This window comes from Heptranchias perlo, chromosome 18, assembly GCF_035084215.1.
Source record: "Heptranchias perlo isolate sHepPer1 chromosome 18, sHepPer1.hap1, whole genome shotgun sequence".
NCBI classification, from domain to species: domain Eukaryota; kingdom Metazoa; phylum Chordata; class Chondrichthyes; order Hexanchiformes; family Hexanchidae; genus Heptranchias; species Heptranchias perlo.
The window spans coordinates 46,103,098-46,120,447 of NC_090342.1; the positions used below are offsets into that span (position 1 = coordinate 46,103,098).

Sequence of the window (17,350 nt, forward strand, 5' to 3'; positions counted from 1 at the left end):
CCATGCCAGTATATTACCCCCAATCACATGTGCTTTAATTTTGCACACTGACCTCTTATGTGGGACTTTATCAAAGGCCTTCTAAAAATCCAAATAAACCACATCCACTGGTTCTCCCTTAACTATTCTACCAGTTACACCCTCAAAAAAACTCCAGTAGGTTTGTCAAACATGATTTCCCATTCATAAATCCATGTTGATTTTGTCGAATCCCGTTGATATTTTCTAAGTGTCCTGTTATCACGTCCTTTATAATAGACTCTAGCATTTTCCCTACTATTGATGTTAGGCTAACCGGTCTGTAGTTCCCTGTTTTCTCTTTCCCTCCTTTTTTAACAAAAATTAGTGGGGTTACTCGTGGCACTGGTAGGATTGCTAAACTCTGGTTGAATGTATTCCTGGAGGTTTCTTCACATGACCACCTGCCACCAACTGCCCCACCCCCACACTCCCCCATTAGTTACCCAACACATCCATCCACATGGCACACTGCCTTCCCATTCCAATTGGAAAGTGATCAGACTCTTCAGCTCAGATGTTTACGGGAGGGCGGGGGGATCGCGGTTTTGGGAGAGAAACCCAGAAATTCCGGGAAGGCGGAAGTCGTGCCAAATTAAAACGGCAGGAACTCTATCATTTTCTTCTTCCGTTTCCAGTCAGGCAGTTGGCCAGATTGACAGGCTGCCGGGCGGGAAAACCAGCGGCAGGACTGTTGAGGACGTTCGCTGGGCATTCGGGCGAGATTAGAGGTTGGTGGGGGGGGTGTCAGAGCCCGGCAAGGTGATGAGGGAGGGAAAGATTGGGGCTTGGTGGGTGGGGGTGCGGGGGGAAAAGAGAGGTGTCGGCCTATCGCGGTAGCAGGAAGAGTCTGTTATCGGCAGAAGGAGGGCCGGAAGCTTGCTTGAGGGGCAGGGGGAGCACGCCTGCTCCTTCTGGCTTGCCGGCAGTGCTCTAAAAACTTACAGGTTTGATCTGGCTGCTCCAGTCTCCATTTCACTGCCAGGTTCCCTGGGAAACCCGGCCGGCAGCTGTTAAATTTAAATCAGGTTCCCAACTTCACTGTGGGAGCCTAAATTTAATTATAATGAATTGTCCCGCCTCCCCAAGATGGGAGACCACTAAAAATGGCGACAGGCGCATAGGCGATGGGTTGGGGACACGTTCCGATTTTTAATTTCTAACCCCCCCCCCCGGCAACACTTTCCCACCTGTCGTGAGGGGGTTAATGTCAAACCCTTCATTATCCAAGTGGATGATTCTTGACTGTCAGTCCAACAGCCTTTTTCCCCTCCCCTCCATCTCCAATATTTTTATAATTAATAAACAGAAGTGTTCAAAGAAAATGAAAAATTATTTTAACGCCTCTTTGATTTTTCTCCAGAGTTACTCACAGCAGTGTCCGGGAGATTAATCTTCAATTCCTGGAGACTCCAGGCTATTCCTGGAGGGTTGGCGACCCTAAGCACTGCTCAAAATGTTTGGTGTAATTTCACTAATTCTTGCAGTGTAAACAATCTGTACTTAAGTGGGTGGATTTCACAAAATTGCTCTTCTGGGAGCAAATATTGTGAATTCGGGCACAAGAGGTCAGCAGGCTACACAGGATTAACGGATGGAAAATCTAATGGGACTTGATAACCTCTGACTCTGAATGCCTGATGTGCACTCCCAGTGCACAAAGCTTCGTGCTGAGGTTGCTAAAAATCTACCCTAATATATTTGTTGTTCATTTACCTTGAAGAGCGGCCTATACAACTACATCAAACCACTCTTGATATAGATTTACTTTATATGGTAAAGCTACGCACCACTTAGAATCAAGTGCAGGAAAGGCGATTAGGTTCACGTGTGCAAAGGGTGGAAGTGGTTCAGTGCGGAATAGGAACTTACTTTGCTTTTGTATGGATCACTATTGTTCTGCCCTGAAAATTCAGTACTGCTGGTAAAAGCAGCATCAAGGACCAGAATGTTGTGTACCATGCTGGTGTGGCATATTGGCACTGCACCAGATTGGTAGGATGTGGCAAGTTCCCGATCTACACTGGCTATTCATGGGGAAGGCACAGAGCAGAAGATGCATACTTTTCCCAGAAGGAAAATCAGCAGGCAATTCATTCCAGGCTGCTCTAGGACACCTAGTGTTCAAACCTAACTTAAGTGTTGGCAGTTTTATTGGAATCAGCCTAAAACATCCTGCTTGTTTTCAACAGCATTGGATGTTTTGTTCTGTCCCAATATAAGTATGTGTGTGTAACATGCAGTGCAGACAGTGCCCTGATACAAGTGCACATGGAATGCTTGTTTAATTTTGCTTTGTAATTTAGATACATGTGTGAAAAGAGTTTAGAAAACAAGTGTACAAATACTATAGAGTAGGAATAACTATTTGTGTTTTCAGACCCTGCCCAGATCGGTTTATGTATCTGCTGATCAGGGTGATTCTTGGAATCAAGCTCAGCTGCCTCCAGTCAGTCATGAACAGGTACATTTAATGTAATCTCATCTCTCCCTTCAGTTGGTTGCTGCTTGTAGGCTATTAAGCAATGAAGAATGCAAGATATCACAATGTTCTTAGTAGCTGACAGTGATACATAGATCAAAAGTATTTATTCACATGTTATTTGTGACTAACACTGAATTTGTTTAGAAATGGGATGTTTTTCCACTTTGATGCTGCAGTCAGAACTCATTTGATTTTTTTTTAAAAAGGTGAAATCCCATTTTTTTTTAAAAAAGTAACTCTTTTCTCCCCTTTTTTTCTAGTTTTGCAATTACCCACTGTAAGCAAGAGATTGGAACTGTTCCCAAACTATCATACAACAGGAGTCGGCCATTCAATGAGATCACAGCTGATCTGTATCCTAACTCCATAATCCCCTAATACCCTTAGTGAGCAAAAAGCTATTGATCTCAGATTTAAAGTTAATTAATTGAGCTGGTATCACTACTTTTTTTGTGGGAGAGAGTGTTCCACACTTCTACCACTCTTTGCGTGAAGTTTTTTCTAACTTCTCTCCTGAATGGCCTGGCACTGATTTTAATGTTGTGTCCCCTTATCCTAGACTCCCCCACCAGTGGAAAAAGTTTCTCTTTATCTACCTTAACAACTCCCTTCAAATTCTTAAAAACCTCAATCACTCCTTAATCTTCTATATTCCAGGGAATGCAAGCCTAGTTTATGTAATCACTCCTCAATCTAAGGGCTTGGAATCTTCTGGTGAATCTGCATTGCACTCCTTCCAAGGCCAATAAATCCAAAGGTGCAGTGCCTAGAACTGTATATAGTACTCCAGATATGACCTAACCAGGACTTTGTATAGCTGTAGCAAAACTACTTCCCTCTTTATATTCTAGGCCTCTAGTTAAAGGCTAACATTCCATTAGCCTTTGATTATTTTTTGTACCTGACTACTACATTAGTGATCTGTGTACATGGACCCCTAAATCTTTGGACCTCCACTGTTTCTAGCTTGTCACAATTTACAAAATACTTGGATCTACCTTTTTTTGGTCCAAAATGGATGACCTCACACTTCCCTGCATCAAAATCCATCTGCTAGTTTTGTATATTCACTAAATCAATGTCTCTTTATAATTTTATGCTCCTGTCTACACTACTTACTATGCCATCAATCTTTAAGACATCGGCAAACTTGGATATTTGGTTTTCTACTGTGTTTTAAGTCATTAATAAATGTAGTGACTAGTTGATGCCCCAGCACAGATCCTTGTGGGACACCACTAGTCACTTCTTTCTAATTCAAGTACACACGCTTTATCCCTACTCACTGTCTAACCAGGTCAATAATTTACCTTCAATTCCATGAGCTTTGTTTAGCAAACAGTCTCTTATTTGGAACCTTATCAAATGCCTTCTGGAAGTCCATATAAACTACATCCCATGTCTACGACTTTAGTTACGTCCTCAAAAATAGAAGTGACCCAGCCTTTACAAATCCATGTGGACTCTAATCAGCTCAAATTTCTAAGTGCTCAGTCACACTGTCCTTAGAGTCCAATAACTCCCCCACAACACGAGACACTAACAAGTCTATAATTTCCTGGTTTTTCCACTGTTCTTAAATAATGTTAAGTACATTTGCAATTTTCCAATTTAAAAAAAGGGACAATTCCTGAATCGAGAGCACTTTGCAAGATCACGGCTAAAGCAGCTACAATTTCCTCACCTACTTCCTTTAAAACCCTGGGGTGGAAACCATCAGGTTCTGGGGATTTGTCAGTCTTTAGTGCCATTATTTTTTCTAATACTGTTTTCTTGCTTGTTAGCTTTAGTGAGTTCCAGTCCTTGATTATTAATTTCCTGGAATGTCAGGTATATTATCCTCTTCCTCTACTGTGATGACTGGCACAGTAATTATTCAGTAGCTTTGCCTGCCTTGTGGTGAACCACCTGCTCCACAGGATCATAACTGACACTCGAACCAGATAGGATCACTGGCATAACTTACATTTCTTCCCCCCCCCCACCCATTCCATCACATCACATGTTGATGCTTCAGTAATGTATTATATTCATCTGATGTAATTCTTGGCCAAGTTCTAATCTGTTATTTTATCACATTAGTTAACAATAATGTTCAAGCCTGAGAATGTATATCCACAAAAATTAGCTGTTATTATTAAGTGTAACTGATTTTTCACACTATGATGCTATAAAAGTGTTTGGGGAAAGGGACGAAGTGGAGAGCTCACACAGGCATGATGGGCTGTCTGGTCTCCTGTGCTGTAAAATTCCATAATCCTACACCTCAAGAGTTTCTATTTAAGAACAATGTCTGTGCTTCAGTTTGTTTTGTTAGCACGTGCCTTCTATTTACAGTAAAAGGGCCGCTTTGAGCTTGTTCAAGAGTATAATTTAGACTGCCTGGGTTCTTACAAGTAGATGTAATTAAAGATTAACAGTCACAAGAACAGAAGTGTGTGATTTAAAATTGTATACATAACAGGCAGTGCATCTTGTGTATGGGATACATGCAAATCTAGTTTGCTTTCACTAGATTGTTGGCAATCTAGTCCATCATGGGGGACTTTACAGCTGAGCCTGGTTATCTTCACCTGCCATCAATACAGCTGTGCCTTCATTCTAGTCCATGGGCACAGGGGTCCAATTGTATAGCCCAACTGCTGAATGGTTGAGAACAAACAAGAACAAACTAGGTCCTGACCCAGGAATCAATTGTTTGTTTCAAAATCAATACAGCAATGATGCTGCATAGAATACTTTTCACAGTATTAAGCAATTCCTAAGGCGAGGCTCCACAAATAGGAGCTGTCCCTGGGGAATTTAAGGATATACACCACATAAGGAAAGGCTCACAAACATGATTTGATGGGACTTCCCTTGAGCATTTGTTTGGTATATGCCCAGTGGAGTAGACTGTAGATCAGGTTCATGGATTTGACTTCTGATTTTGTGCATCCTGTGGTCATAATTCCTTCTTAACCATTTATTTTATTCAGGAAATTGCCCTTATCACTTGTACCAGTAATTCCTGTTGAATATTTAAGTGACTATTACCACTGAACATTAATTCTTTACTGGTATTTATTCCATTCACAGGAATAGAAATCAGTAATTAAGAAATTCTCACTTGATATTGGGGTAGAATAATTCACAAATCAAAAATAGTCAGTTTGGTTGATTGAGATGTTTAGAATAGTCAACATAACTGAGACCGCTAATGAAGCATCAGAACTAAGTTCTATTTAGCAACTTGAGTGTTTTTCACAGCATTTTATGCTCAATGACTCCACCAGAGGGCAAAACTGACAAAGCCCATACACATCTGCAACAACTGGTGTCTCTGTTCAAACTCCCAAACCTGCTTCCTCCTGCCAGTAAGGTTGTTAGTGACTGAATAAATACTGTTGTATTTTTACCTTTTTAAAAAAAAAATCAACCAGCTTCCAAGGAGAGATGATTCCCCACATTTGAGTAGGGGACAAAACAAGAGGGCCTCACTAACATGGTGGAATGAATTTTAACCCACTCTGCCTGGAAATGGCCAGGGGCAGGGAAAAGCAGGAGGGTCTTTAAAATGGAGCAGAGAGGTGGGGTCAGGGCAAGCAGAGTGCAGAGTACAGAGTACAAAACATACCCACAGGCCCTGCTTTCAGGCCCAGGGTATTGCAACTCCTGGATCCTACCTGCCAGCTGCTTGTCTGAAACAGGCCAGATTTCTGACAAGGAAGAGGCTGTAAGACAAGAGTTTCCCACCAGGACAGTCCAGTTAATCTTGTTTAACTTGAAGCACTTTGTGGCCAGTAAGGCACTGAGAAACTTGAATGTAGTTTTCCTGGTCACTTTCTGCAGTTGGGAAATGTCTTGACAGAACCTCAAGATAATGAACCGAGTATCAAATTGAAATATGTAAGATTCCTACCATCTCATAACCTTCATACAACAGTCCTTGCCCAACTTGTACTTTGGAACATGTTTCTTTTAATTCACTCCACACACACAGTACCAGGCTTTCAGCTGCCTTGCAGTTCACCTGCTTCATTACAGATCTCAAAACCCCAACAGCTGTTCAGGAGTAGACCTTTACTTCTTTTGACCCTCTTATTCTCACCTGACTGGGGAAGGTCTCCAGCCTCAGTTACTTCTTAAAGGGGAGGTCTCCTTATAAGGGCCATACCCATCCTCTTAAAGGGGAGGTCTCCTTATAAGAGCCATACCCTTATTCAGGGATCCAGGCCCTCAGTTACTCTGGTACAAGTACAAAATAGATTTTGATTAACCTTCTCAGGAGAATAGAATTATTCTGCTCACAAGGAAATTTTTTAAATATACATTTTGTATGAAAACAAAGTAATTCAGCTCAGGATACAATCCAGGGAAGAATGCGCCAGCCTTTTTTAAATGTGGAGATATGCAATTGTGTCTTTAAATAAACAATAACAAATCATCTCAATATTCAATTAAGACAGAGTCGCAGCTTTCGGGTTTTTACACTGGATTTTCATCTGATTCAGTATCACCAGTCACAACCATAAGTGGATCTCATGTGCCATACAGTTCAGAATACACTTTCGCCTGCCCATTATCTAGTTAAACAACAGCATGAACCAGGGAACATAACAGAGCTGTTACTCTGTACAGTGGCTGCTGGAATGTAGCATTTGCCACCATGTGAATTCTCCTCTTTTTACGAAAGGTGAATTGAATAAGCAGTTAATCGAGATGAGATGCAGGCTTTGAACCAATAACTAGTTTATTTAGATGATACATACGGATGAAGAGCATATGCTTTTCACAGTAAGAATATATAATTTCCTAAATCCTCAGTACGTGAAAACACCAGGGACACACTTGCTTTCTCTCTAAACATTCAGCCCGAAAACCAACAAGTACATTTGTTTAATCTTTCAAGGCTAATCTAACTCAAGCTATATAATACAAGCAGCCTTCAGCTGCTGGCTGGAAAATGCACACTCTCCCTGAGTCTGCATCGCTGTGAACTGCCCCCTTAAATCTGTGAGATGACGTCTCTGCCTTTCGAGTGGAAGATCACAAAGGACTTTAGCCAATCAAACGTGCTCCTTTCTCCAACATCACTCAGAAAAACTGTCAATCAAAGATACTCTCCTGGATTGTTGGCCTATCATTTGATGTGGGGTCAGCAAGCTTCCAAGAATCTGCCTGGCTGTGCCCTCGTTGTGTGAACTGAATAGAATCACACAATAGACAATCAGGTGTCACAAAGAGCCACCTCAGGCAATACCACCAGATGTTTCAAATTGTAACTAAGTACCCTCTTGGGATGACTAATTATAATTAACAGTTCAAATCACTATTGTGTGAGCCTTAATGAATTTGCATCATGAGGAAAATTTAATAGATAAACAGGTTGGTTTAGGCTGATGACTTTCTGCTAGGGGAGATTTTCACTTTCAGCAGTGACTGATTTCAATGGAAAGGAAAATAGTGTGGCATAGTGAGGCGGACCTGTTACCCCTCTGTGTGCAGACTTGGGAGTGAACCCCTTACATGCTGAATCTAGCGTTACAAGAAGGCAAATTTTAAAAAAAAGGAACACAGGCAAAAAACCTTTTTGTCACAGCTATCTCCCATGGCATTGCCTACACAATCTACCCCTGGCATTGCCCACACAGTCTCCCCCTCCCACCCCTCCACCCCCACATTATCCACACAGTCTCCCCCCGGCATTGCCCACACAGTCTCCCCCTCCCACCCCTCCACCCCCACATTATCCACACAGTCTCCCCCCGGCATTGCCCACACAGTCTCCCCCTCCCACCCCTCCGCCCCCACATTATCCACACAGTCTCCCCCCGGCATTGCCCACACAGTCTCCCCCTCCCACCCCTCCGCCCCCACATTATCCACACAGTCTCCCCCCGGCATTGCCCACACAGTCTCCCAAAGCAGTCGCCTACAGTCCCTCACAGCACTGCCATCACTGAGTAGCTTGTGTCCTTCTCATAATGTGGCCTTAACATTTACTTCTGTTGATTTTTCTTTGCCGTGCACAGTCGTTAAGTTGCCTGTGGCATGAAGTCCCTGCGTTCAGCAGCTGTCTTCTCCTCCTGCAGTCTGAATATAGCTTATGTCTGAAAAATCTGCCAGTGGGGAATAAAACAAAAAGATGGTGCTCCTACCTCACGTTCTCTCTCACTGTCCTTCTTTCCTTCGTTCTCCCAATTGCTTGCGCATGTGAGAGCCACATCAAATTTGATTGCAACCTAAAGATATTCTAAAGTTGTAACAACTACTTTATGTTGGTATTTAAAATATCTGGAATTCCAGAATTTTTTCTTCATAGGTGGAATACTGGCATTTGCACCATCAACGTGTTAAATATCAAAATTTTCTCTGGGGAGAACATGCCCCCAGATGCCTTAGGAAATCCATCCTAGCCTACAAATTAGATCGCGCTGTGCCCGTTTTCACTTGTGCTGAAGGGCACACTAAGCGCCACATGCTATATTGGTTAGGGGGCGCCCTACAATTGCCCAAGGCTTCCACCTGAAGCTGGCGTCAGGCCCATTGCGTATCCAAATCGGGGGCCTAATGCTTATTTCAGGTCCCTTTACAAAATTGCAAAACACAGATGAAAATCCTGGAATCCCATATAATAATACAGAATTTAACCCATTCAGTCACTGGAAGAACAATGGATCCAGATTAATGTTTCAAGTGCAAAGTTGCACCAGGTCTGACAAAAGATCTCCACTCCAAGCGTGAGCCTGCCTTTCCTGCTGCTGATGGGCCTGTTGTGCCTTTCTGTTTTTATTCAAGAGAATTTAACTTTTCCTCCCTCCCCCCAAATAAATATGTTTTCTGATATTTTACTAGGGAGTAGAACTGGTGCTGAAGTCTTTCTTCTCATACTGATTAAAACAGAATATACAGTGTGTGCGTGCATGTGTGAAGAGATGTAATGGTCATAGTTGGTGACATGAATAAGCTTATGTAGCTACCCTGTTTTACAGTTTTACTCAATACTCGCAGCAGACGATGAAATGATTTTCATACATGTGGATGAACCTGACAGTAAGTAATACTTTACTGTGAATATTTTCTAAAAAATTAGCTGATGCATGAATATACAAAAGTACTCATTTAATCAATCGTCGTTAGTTTATTTAGTGTGTGTGCATGTGCTTAAGTGTCCAGAAAAAAATGGCCAACCACTGACCCTTTTGTGCTGACAGTTGGGTAAGGTAGTACCCAAAAGGTTGCATTCACAACTGTTCTAGGTGTAACAGTGTGAATAGCCAGATCATTAAACCAAAGTGGCAAAAATTCCAACAAACCACAAATTCCAACAAACCACACTGACATGATTAGCTTTTTTTTTACTGTTTTTTTTCCTCCTCTTGATGTTGACTTTTGGTAAATATGATTCCATAAGTGGTGGTTACTCTCCAGTATCTTACTCATGTGACCATTCGTCAGGCCTGATTTTAACCCTGCCCGCCTGGTGGGAACGGGGTGGGCGGGTGATTAAAACGTCGGACAGGCGCTTCCTGCTGTGTTCCCGACAAGTTCTCGCCCACCGCCATTTTAATCCCTGCTGTTTTTAGTCACAGGGAAGGCGCTCATTGCAGGCAGGTGGGAGAGTAATTGCAAGGCAACAATTTATTCCACGACCTTGGGGAAAAAAGGGAAGGTTGGTGTTAGGGTGGTCGTTGGAGGGAACAAAGAGGTTGAAGGTGGTTTTTCTGAGGAGGAGGGTGCTAATGGCAGTCATGAATAAGGTAAGGATGGTGCTAGAGGATATAACTGGTTGATGGTTTCAGCAAGCATGGGGCTGAGGAGATGAAGTTGGGTGGTCAGGAGCTAGGAGGGCAGAGGGTTGAGAGAACATGAGGAGATGGATGTCTTGAGCATGCTGAGGAAGTATGAGCATGAGCATGCTGAGGAAATATAGGATATGGATCACCTAGAGGCTTTGTTGGATGTAAGATAGGAGAGAGCTGGGAGTTAAGGGGGACAGAGGAGTGAGAGGTTAGAGGTAGCAACAGCAGATATGTGGATAACGAACTGAGCCATCAGGGCAGTTGGCATGATCTCATTTTTAATGTTCCCTGCTAACTGTTCTTGTCAAATCACTGTAAACAAGAACTTAAATGCACTGAAGTTCAATTAAGGGGCACATGTCTGCAAATAGGTTGCCCAGTGTGCCCAGGCCTGGATGAAAGGCTCCTGTGTGTTTCTTTATTGTCAGCCTTCTCAAGTGGCAAAATGCAAATATGCATTGTGCACCAGGGAACAAAAACTGAACAAAGATCAGATCAACATAGATGCTACTGTTAACTGAGCACAATTGCTGTCAGGCATCAAAAGCCAGGAATCAATGTGCATGACATTTAGCTGTCCTGAAGGCGATTATGTGGAAGCCCTGGTTTATCAGACAGACAAGAAGTAATGAAAGCCAACATGGTGTTAAGTGCTCGATAGAAAACAAGATTTCTTCATCATTTGTTCAATTACCATATACATATACAAGAATTCTCAGGTGATCTTCCCCATCTCTCTGTGTCCCAGGTGGTTTTCCCCTGTATGTTGACAATTCCCATTTGCACGAGGAGGTTGTACTTCTTCCAATAAACTGAGGGAGACCCCTCTGGCAGGAATTTTGAGGGATGCCCCACCTGCAGGAAATAATGCAATATTTGCTGTTCAACAGGCACATTTTTAAATGGAGGATTTCACACATGACTGCTTAACATATTGCTTAATATTTATTTTAGATACTGGGTTTGGTACAATTTACACTTCTGATGATCGGGGAATCCTGTTCTCCAAGTCTCTAGAACATCATTTGTTTACTGACACGAGCGGTGCAACTGATTTCACAAATGTGACATCGCTGCGTGGAGTCTACATCACAAACGTGCTTGATGAAGGTAAAAAAAAAATCCAAGTAAAGCTTGCTTTGCACTCTTAAATTGAAAATACTACTGTCTATTTGGATACCCTTGAGTGATCTGTCAACTTTTCCATTCCAACAACATTGGATGCTTGCCAGCATAGATGTAACCATTGGTGCATGGTTGGAGGGGGTGGGTGGATATGTCTCCTCCTCACACTTTACTTTGGCATGGTTTTAATCTTCCATACACACTGATCCAATTCCTAGAATTTCCCCTGATGTCCCCCACTCCCACCACACCCACTCCCTGCTCCCCACACACATTGTCTTACATGTGCTAGTCCCTCTGTTGGCCAGTATATTGCCAGTATTTTGCAGCATTATTGGAGGTAACGCTAAAATGAGTGCTTTCAGTATCTCTCCAAAGTTAATAACTCCACAAAAATTCACAGACACATCAGATTTGAATTATTCATTTTACAGATCGTGGACATTTCTCATTTCTCGGGTTGTGAGAGAATAATGGCCATTTTTAAATTTCTTCTTGTTTAAATATGTAAGAGTAGATTTTAAGAATTTGAACTGCTGCTTTGGAGCTTCACACACAAAGAGCACAATTTCATAAAATCTACCATGTATTTTTTTGGGTTAATTGTAAATGCTTACATACAATGGAAACTCAATTATCTAAACTCTCAATATCCACAACTCTCAATTAGCCACAGTTTCGAATGGGAGCCGGGTCTTTGTTTTGCATAATCCAGATAAAATGCAATTGTACAATTTTAACAGATTCATCACAGACTCTAGTTCCATGAATTTCTGTGGGAGTTCTCTGGTGGGAGATCGGCGGAGCCCCCCGGAGAAACAGTGTAAACTGCTAAAAACGGTAATTTACACTTTCTTTGGGGGTTCGCCATATTCTAGCAAAGCCAAAGCCAATCACCACCCCCCCACCCCCTCAATGATCCTACTGCCCCGCACTCCTAGTACTCCAAACTCACTGCATGAAAGACCATAATATCCTGTGTTCTCTTGGTGTCCAGACTGTTCTCTTCAGTGCTCCCAGATACTAGCCCCATCCCTCTCAGTGCTCCCAGGCCTGACTACCCTCATCCCTCATGAGTACTACCAGAACCCTGCTACCCCCAATTCCTACCAAACCCAAACTGTAATCCATTGATTGTTCCCAGACCCCAATATTTCAAACTGCCGTCCACCATAATGATTCCCAGATTTTTCTCCTTACCCCCACTCTCTCCCAGGCTACAGCCTCTTATGTCCACTCCCTCCCATGGTCCACTCGCAAGGACATTGGAGACACCAGAAGAAAGAGGCAATGGAGGAGAGGGGCGTACGGAAAGGGTGAGACAGAAATGATGAGAAAGAACATAACAGTCATACAGGCACCACAATAAGAAAAGTATCTGATAGCCACAGAGACTCAGGGAGGGGCGAGAGAGAGAGAGGAAGATAAAGAGAGGGAAAGCAACATAGAAATAATTAGAAACTTGCATTAATATAACACATATCATGTCCTCAAGATGACCCAAAGCGCTTCACAGACAATGAATTACTTTGAAGTGCAATCACCGTTGTTATGTAGGCAAACACAGCAGATAATTTTAAAACAGCAAGGTTTCCACAAGCAATAAATTAAATAAGTGATTAGTTAATCTGTTTCTGTGGTGCTGGTTGAGGGAGAAAAACCCACTCTTTTTCAGATAGTACCATGAGATTAGTGGGAAAGAAACAGATACAGTTACAATAAGAAGGAAAAATTGGCCTAGAAATTCGCAGTTGCCTAAGCAGCCAATCTAGCAGGCGATATGCACGCGTGCATTCCATCCCTGAAGTGTGTTGCCCGCTATATTGGTAAAGGCTCCTGCATAAGCATCCTGGGCGCGCGCCTGAAACAGGTGTTAGACCCTTTGCATCTGAAAATAGGGGGCCGAACACCTGTTTCAGCCCCTTTACAAAACTCGTTAGGAACTCGTTAATGTAATACTCCTCTCATAACAAAATAGCAATACCACAGAGGATCTACTAGTGTTTAATAATCTTTCTTCCAACATATCTGTAGATTACAACATTCGATCAGTGATCACATTTGACAGTGGAGGAGAGTGGAAACCTTTGAAAAAGCCAGATCATAGTCACTGTGATACAACAGCCAAGAATCTACAGACGGTCAGCAGAAAAATTTGCTTTTCAAAAGAATTCTTTCCATTCGTGTTTCATTGGGGTTTGTACACTGGTAGTAATTGTTTTGCTCAAGTGAATCAGGAGCATGGGTTTGGCTGAGGCAAAATAACTTACTTTAAATTTAAATGAAATCATTGAATTATTAGATTTATCATCACCATCAGTAAAGTAAATGGTGGAAATAAAAGCATATCAGTGGATTTAGACATGGATACATCTGCCTCTCTGAGATTTAGAGATTTGTAGCATTAAAATCCCAGCCGCCAGGACAGTCTCCCCCTCCAATCCCACTTTTCAGCTGATCTCCTTTATCAGACTCTAAACACAAATCATGAAGTCATAATAATTGTGAAGTCGTAACAAATCATTGATAAATCAGCATTTTCCTTTCAAACTACAGAGTGCGATTCCAGTGTTCTGCATATTCATTATTTGTTGAGGTTTCTGCTTCCATCTCTCTCTCTCTCTGTCTCTCTGGACTCTGTTTCAAAGATCGGGCTCTTTGGGCTAGTAGGCCCAAGCTACCTTAACTCAACCTATTCTAGATGGTCTTACTTTAGGAACTCACCTTTTCTTATTCCTCCAAATCAAACCAAAAGGGAAGAGCCTAGGAGTGTAGTGTGGTGCTACTCTGACATACTGTACAATACAATGCTACTTAACTGGTACTGTGGGATCCAGATTTCTGTCACCTACTCCAAAAACAATTTACACCTGGACCAAGGCTGATTTGACTTTCTAAGCAGGCTGTACAGGATTGCCTTATACAAGAGATTTAAAAACAAAATCCATTCACCACATTACATTTTTGTAAAAGATATTCAATTTATAAACAAAAGAATACCTGGAGTAGTGAGATGCTCTTCAAAAAATGATTACAAATATATTACGCAAAATAATCCCCGCTACCAGGACTGTTGGTCTCCCCACCGCCCCCATTGTCGTTCCCCTTGCTGTTGATTGAAGCTCAGGCTCAGACTACAAACTCTGCGAGGAGCCAACAGTTGAGACGAGGGCATCAGGCCCAGGGCTGTTTGTGGGGATTGGCTGCACTGAGAGAGGAGCCGAGGGAGCCGGGCTGTGGCTGAGCCACTCCCCTCCTCTCCCAGTCTGCAACGCCGTTGGAGCTCGTGGGCAGCTACTACAGGCCCAGCGGCAAACGGCCGCCGTGACAGACTGGGCCTGACCCCGCAGCGCCCACCCACCGTCGGCTAACCCCGGCCCTCACTCACCTGCAGCGCTGAGAGCCGATCAGCTCTACTGTTGCTGTATCTCTATGAGCCACCATGTTCCAGTGTTAGACCGCGATGCCAGGATCATCAGGTGCACATTTGATTCAGTTGGTAGCACTCTCACCTCTGAGTCAGAAGGTTGTGGGTTCAAGTCCCATTCCAGAGACTTGAGCATTAAATCTAGGCTGACACTCCAGTGCAGTGCTGAGAGAGCACTGCACTGTCGGAGGTGCTGTCCTTCAGATGAGACGTTAAACCTGTCTGCCCCCTCAGGTGGACGTAAAAGATCCCATGGCACGATTGGAAGAAGAGCAGGGGAGTTCTCCCTGGTGTCCTGATCAACATCACTGAAAAAACAGATTATCTGGTCATTCATCTCATTGCTGTGCGCAAATTGGCTGCCACATTTCCTTGTATTACAACAGTGACTACACTTCAAAAGTACCTCAATGACTGTAAAGCGCTTTGGGACATCCTGAGGTCGTGAAAGGCGCTATATAAATGCAAATTTTTATTTCTATGTCTCTGCACCAAGATGGCTCATGGAGAATTCTCACACTTTGCAAACGCACAGTACATTGCAGACTGTACATTTCACACCTCTGGTACTGATGTTGTTTGATGCCATTTGTGGAAAGTACCTGCTTTTTCCTGAAGAGTCTCAGCATCTGACTCGGACCAGGTAAAGGAAACAAAGTTCCCCTCTTACCGAAAGACAATCCAGTTGCTATTTGACACCCTCATTAGAATTTACAGAACTTTTACAACCAACAAAAGTCTCCTCTTCAAGTCAAAAGAAATGTGAAAGAGGGACTTTTGTGGTCTTCCCTGAGCTTGGTGACCCATTAAAGGCATCACGTAACTGCTGGACTATCCTCCTGCTGCACTAACAGCTCAGGATGGGACATATGGCCGAACGAGATGGCAGAAGGGGTCCAATGCATGTCCCACCCTCTGCTCCGCTGATACTAGATTACTTCTCGTTCCACTGCTTAGCCATTGCCGACTGTTCTTTCAGCAACTGCGCCATGTTCTCTGGAGCTCTCTACCACAATCCCTCTGTCTCATCACTTCCCTCACTGCTTTCAAAAAGCCTCTTTATGAACCTTCTCTTTAACCGTGCTTTGCCATCAACCTTTCTTTTTTTAACCACCAGTTACCCGCCCCCCCACCCCGTCCCACCTCTGCTCAGTGTTCACCTTGTGCTCTAAGATGTTGTTCCTTATATGAGATGTTAATTTTGAAAAATTCTTTCTCAAGATGTGAGCGCCGCTAGCAAGGCTGGCATTTGTTACCCATCCCTAGTTGCCCTTGAGAAGGTGGTGGTGGACCTTCTTCTTGAACCCCTGCTGTCCGTGTGGTGAAGGTGCTCCCACAGTGCTGCTAGGTAGGGAGTTCCAGGATTTTGACCCAGAAATGTAAGCTTGTATGTGTACTTACTTCCCTCTTCCTTGCTGCTCTTTAAGTTCCTTCCCAATGCTGCCCACCATTCCATGACTGAGTAGGCAGAGAGTGTATGAGAGCGGTGCAGGTTCATTCACCCTTTCTGATTTCCATTCCTCCCGCCCTGGAAGTACTTTGCTTCCACTTGCTGCCCAACTCAAATTAGGAATTCTTCATGTGCTGAATCATCAATGTGAGCTGCCTCCTTCCATTCCATGGTGTAGCATGTTGATGCATCAGCACATTGTGCCATCAGGCCTTCCAAAATAGACAGACAGAACAACGTAACATGAGATCTGCCAAGAGACACTCCGACACTCGTTATTGAGCGACAGGCATTTGTTTTGGTTTAAACGCGTGACCCATTCTGATGTCTGTCACTCTCAAAAAATAAACACGGCTCCATACATTTAAATGGGTTTGCAATCTCCGTCTCTTTTGCTGATCACCCATAAATATCCACATCATAAATCTCCACATCATAAATATCACAATGAACATTTCCTTGATGTTGACAGCTCTGATGCATAAATTACAGCGGGAACAAAAGGCAAAATGCAACATTTCTCAACTTTCCCACCTCCTATTCTCTTTAAGCCAGTTTGGCTTTCCACACACTCTTTTTCCTTATTTCCTGTATCGCAGTGCGAACCAATGTCTGTAATGAGCTAACCATTTTTTAAAAAATTCTCTACGATCAGCCCAGCCCTCAACAGTAATTGGGAAAGTTTAGAACTCCCTATTCCGAACAACTATTTCCTCAGCCGCTGTTCACTGTTACAGATGCCTGTTGCCATGGTTGCAGTGCGCTGAAAAAAAGCAGCATAATGAAAGCATTGTTTCACTTTCTCCAACAAACTGAGATAGAAGTTAACAAAATCAATAGTTGTTATCAACTGCGGTCGCGTTTGGCACAAACATAATCATCCTTGCACTTGATGGAGCACGGTTTTTGTATAAGGTTCTGAAACCCATGCAAAACCTTCTTTGTAGATGCAAATTTATGCCTATTGCCCAACTTCAGTTACAATACTCATGTGGTGGCCATCTCAGTAGTCAAATCTACGCCTGGCCCATCTCTGTTTACACACAATTTGTTGAATGTTG

At 43.0% G+C, this 17,350-nt stretch overlaps 1 protein-coding gene across 1 annotated transcript in view; it reads left to right on the forward strand.

Moving 5' to 3' along the window:
- LOC137334834 (sortilin-like) overlaps window positions 1–17,350 on the forward strand; it is a 116,686-nt gene that overhangs the window by 67,598 nt on the left and 31,738 nt on the right. The window contains exons 9-12 of the mRNA XM_067999852.1: window positions 2,399–2,482; window positions 9,478–9,538; window positions 11,242–11,397; window positions 13,447–13,553. Coding sequence (XP_067855953.1) covers window positions 2,399–2,482; window positions 9,478–9,538; window positions 11,242–11,397; window positions 13,447–13,553 — 408 coding nt within the window. The remainder of the gene's footprint in view (window positions 1–2,398; window positions 2,483–9,477; window positions 9,539–11,241; window positions 11,398–13,446; window positions 13,554–17,350) is intronic.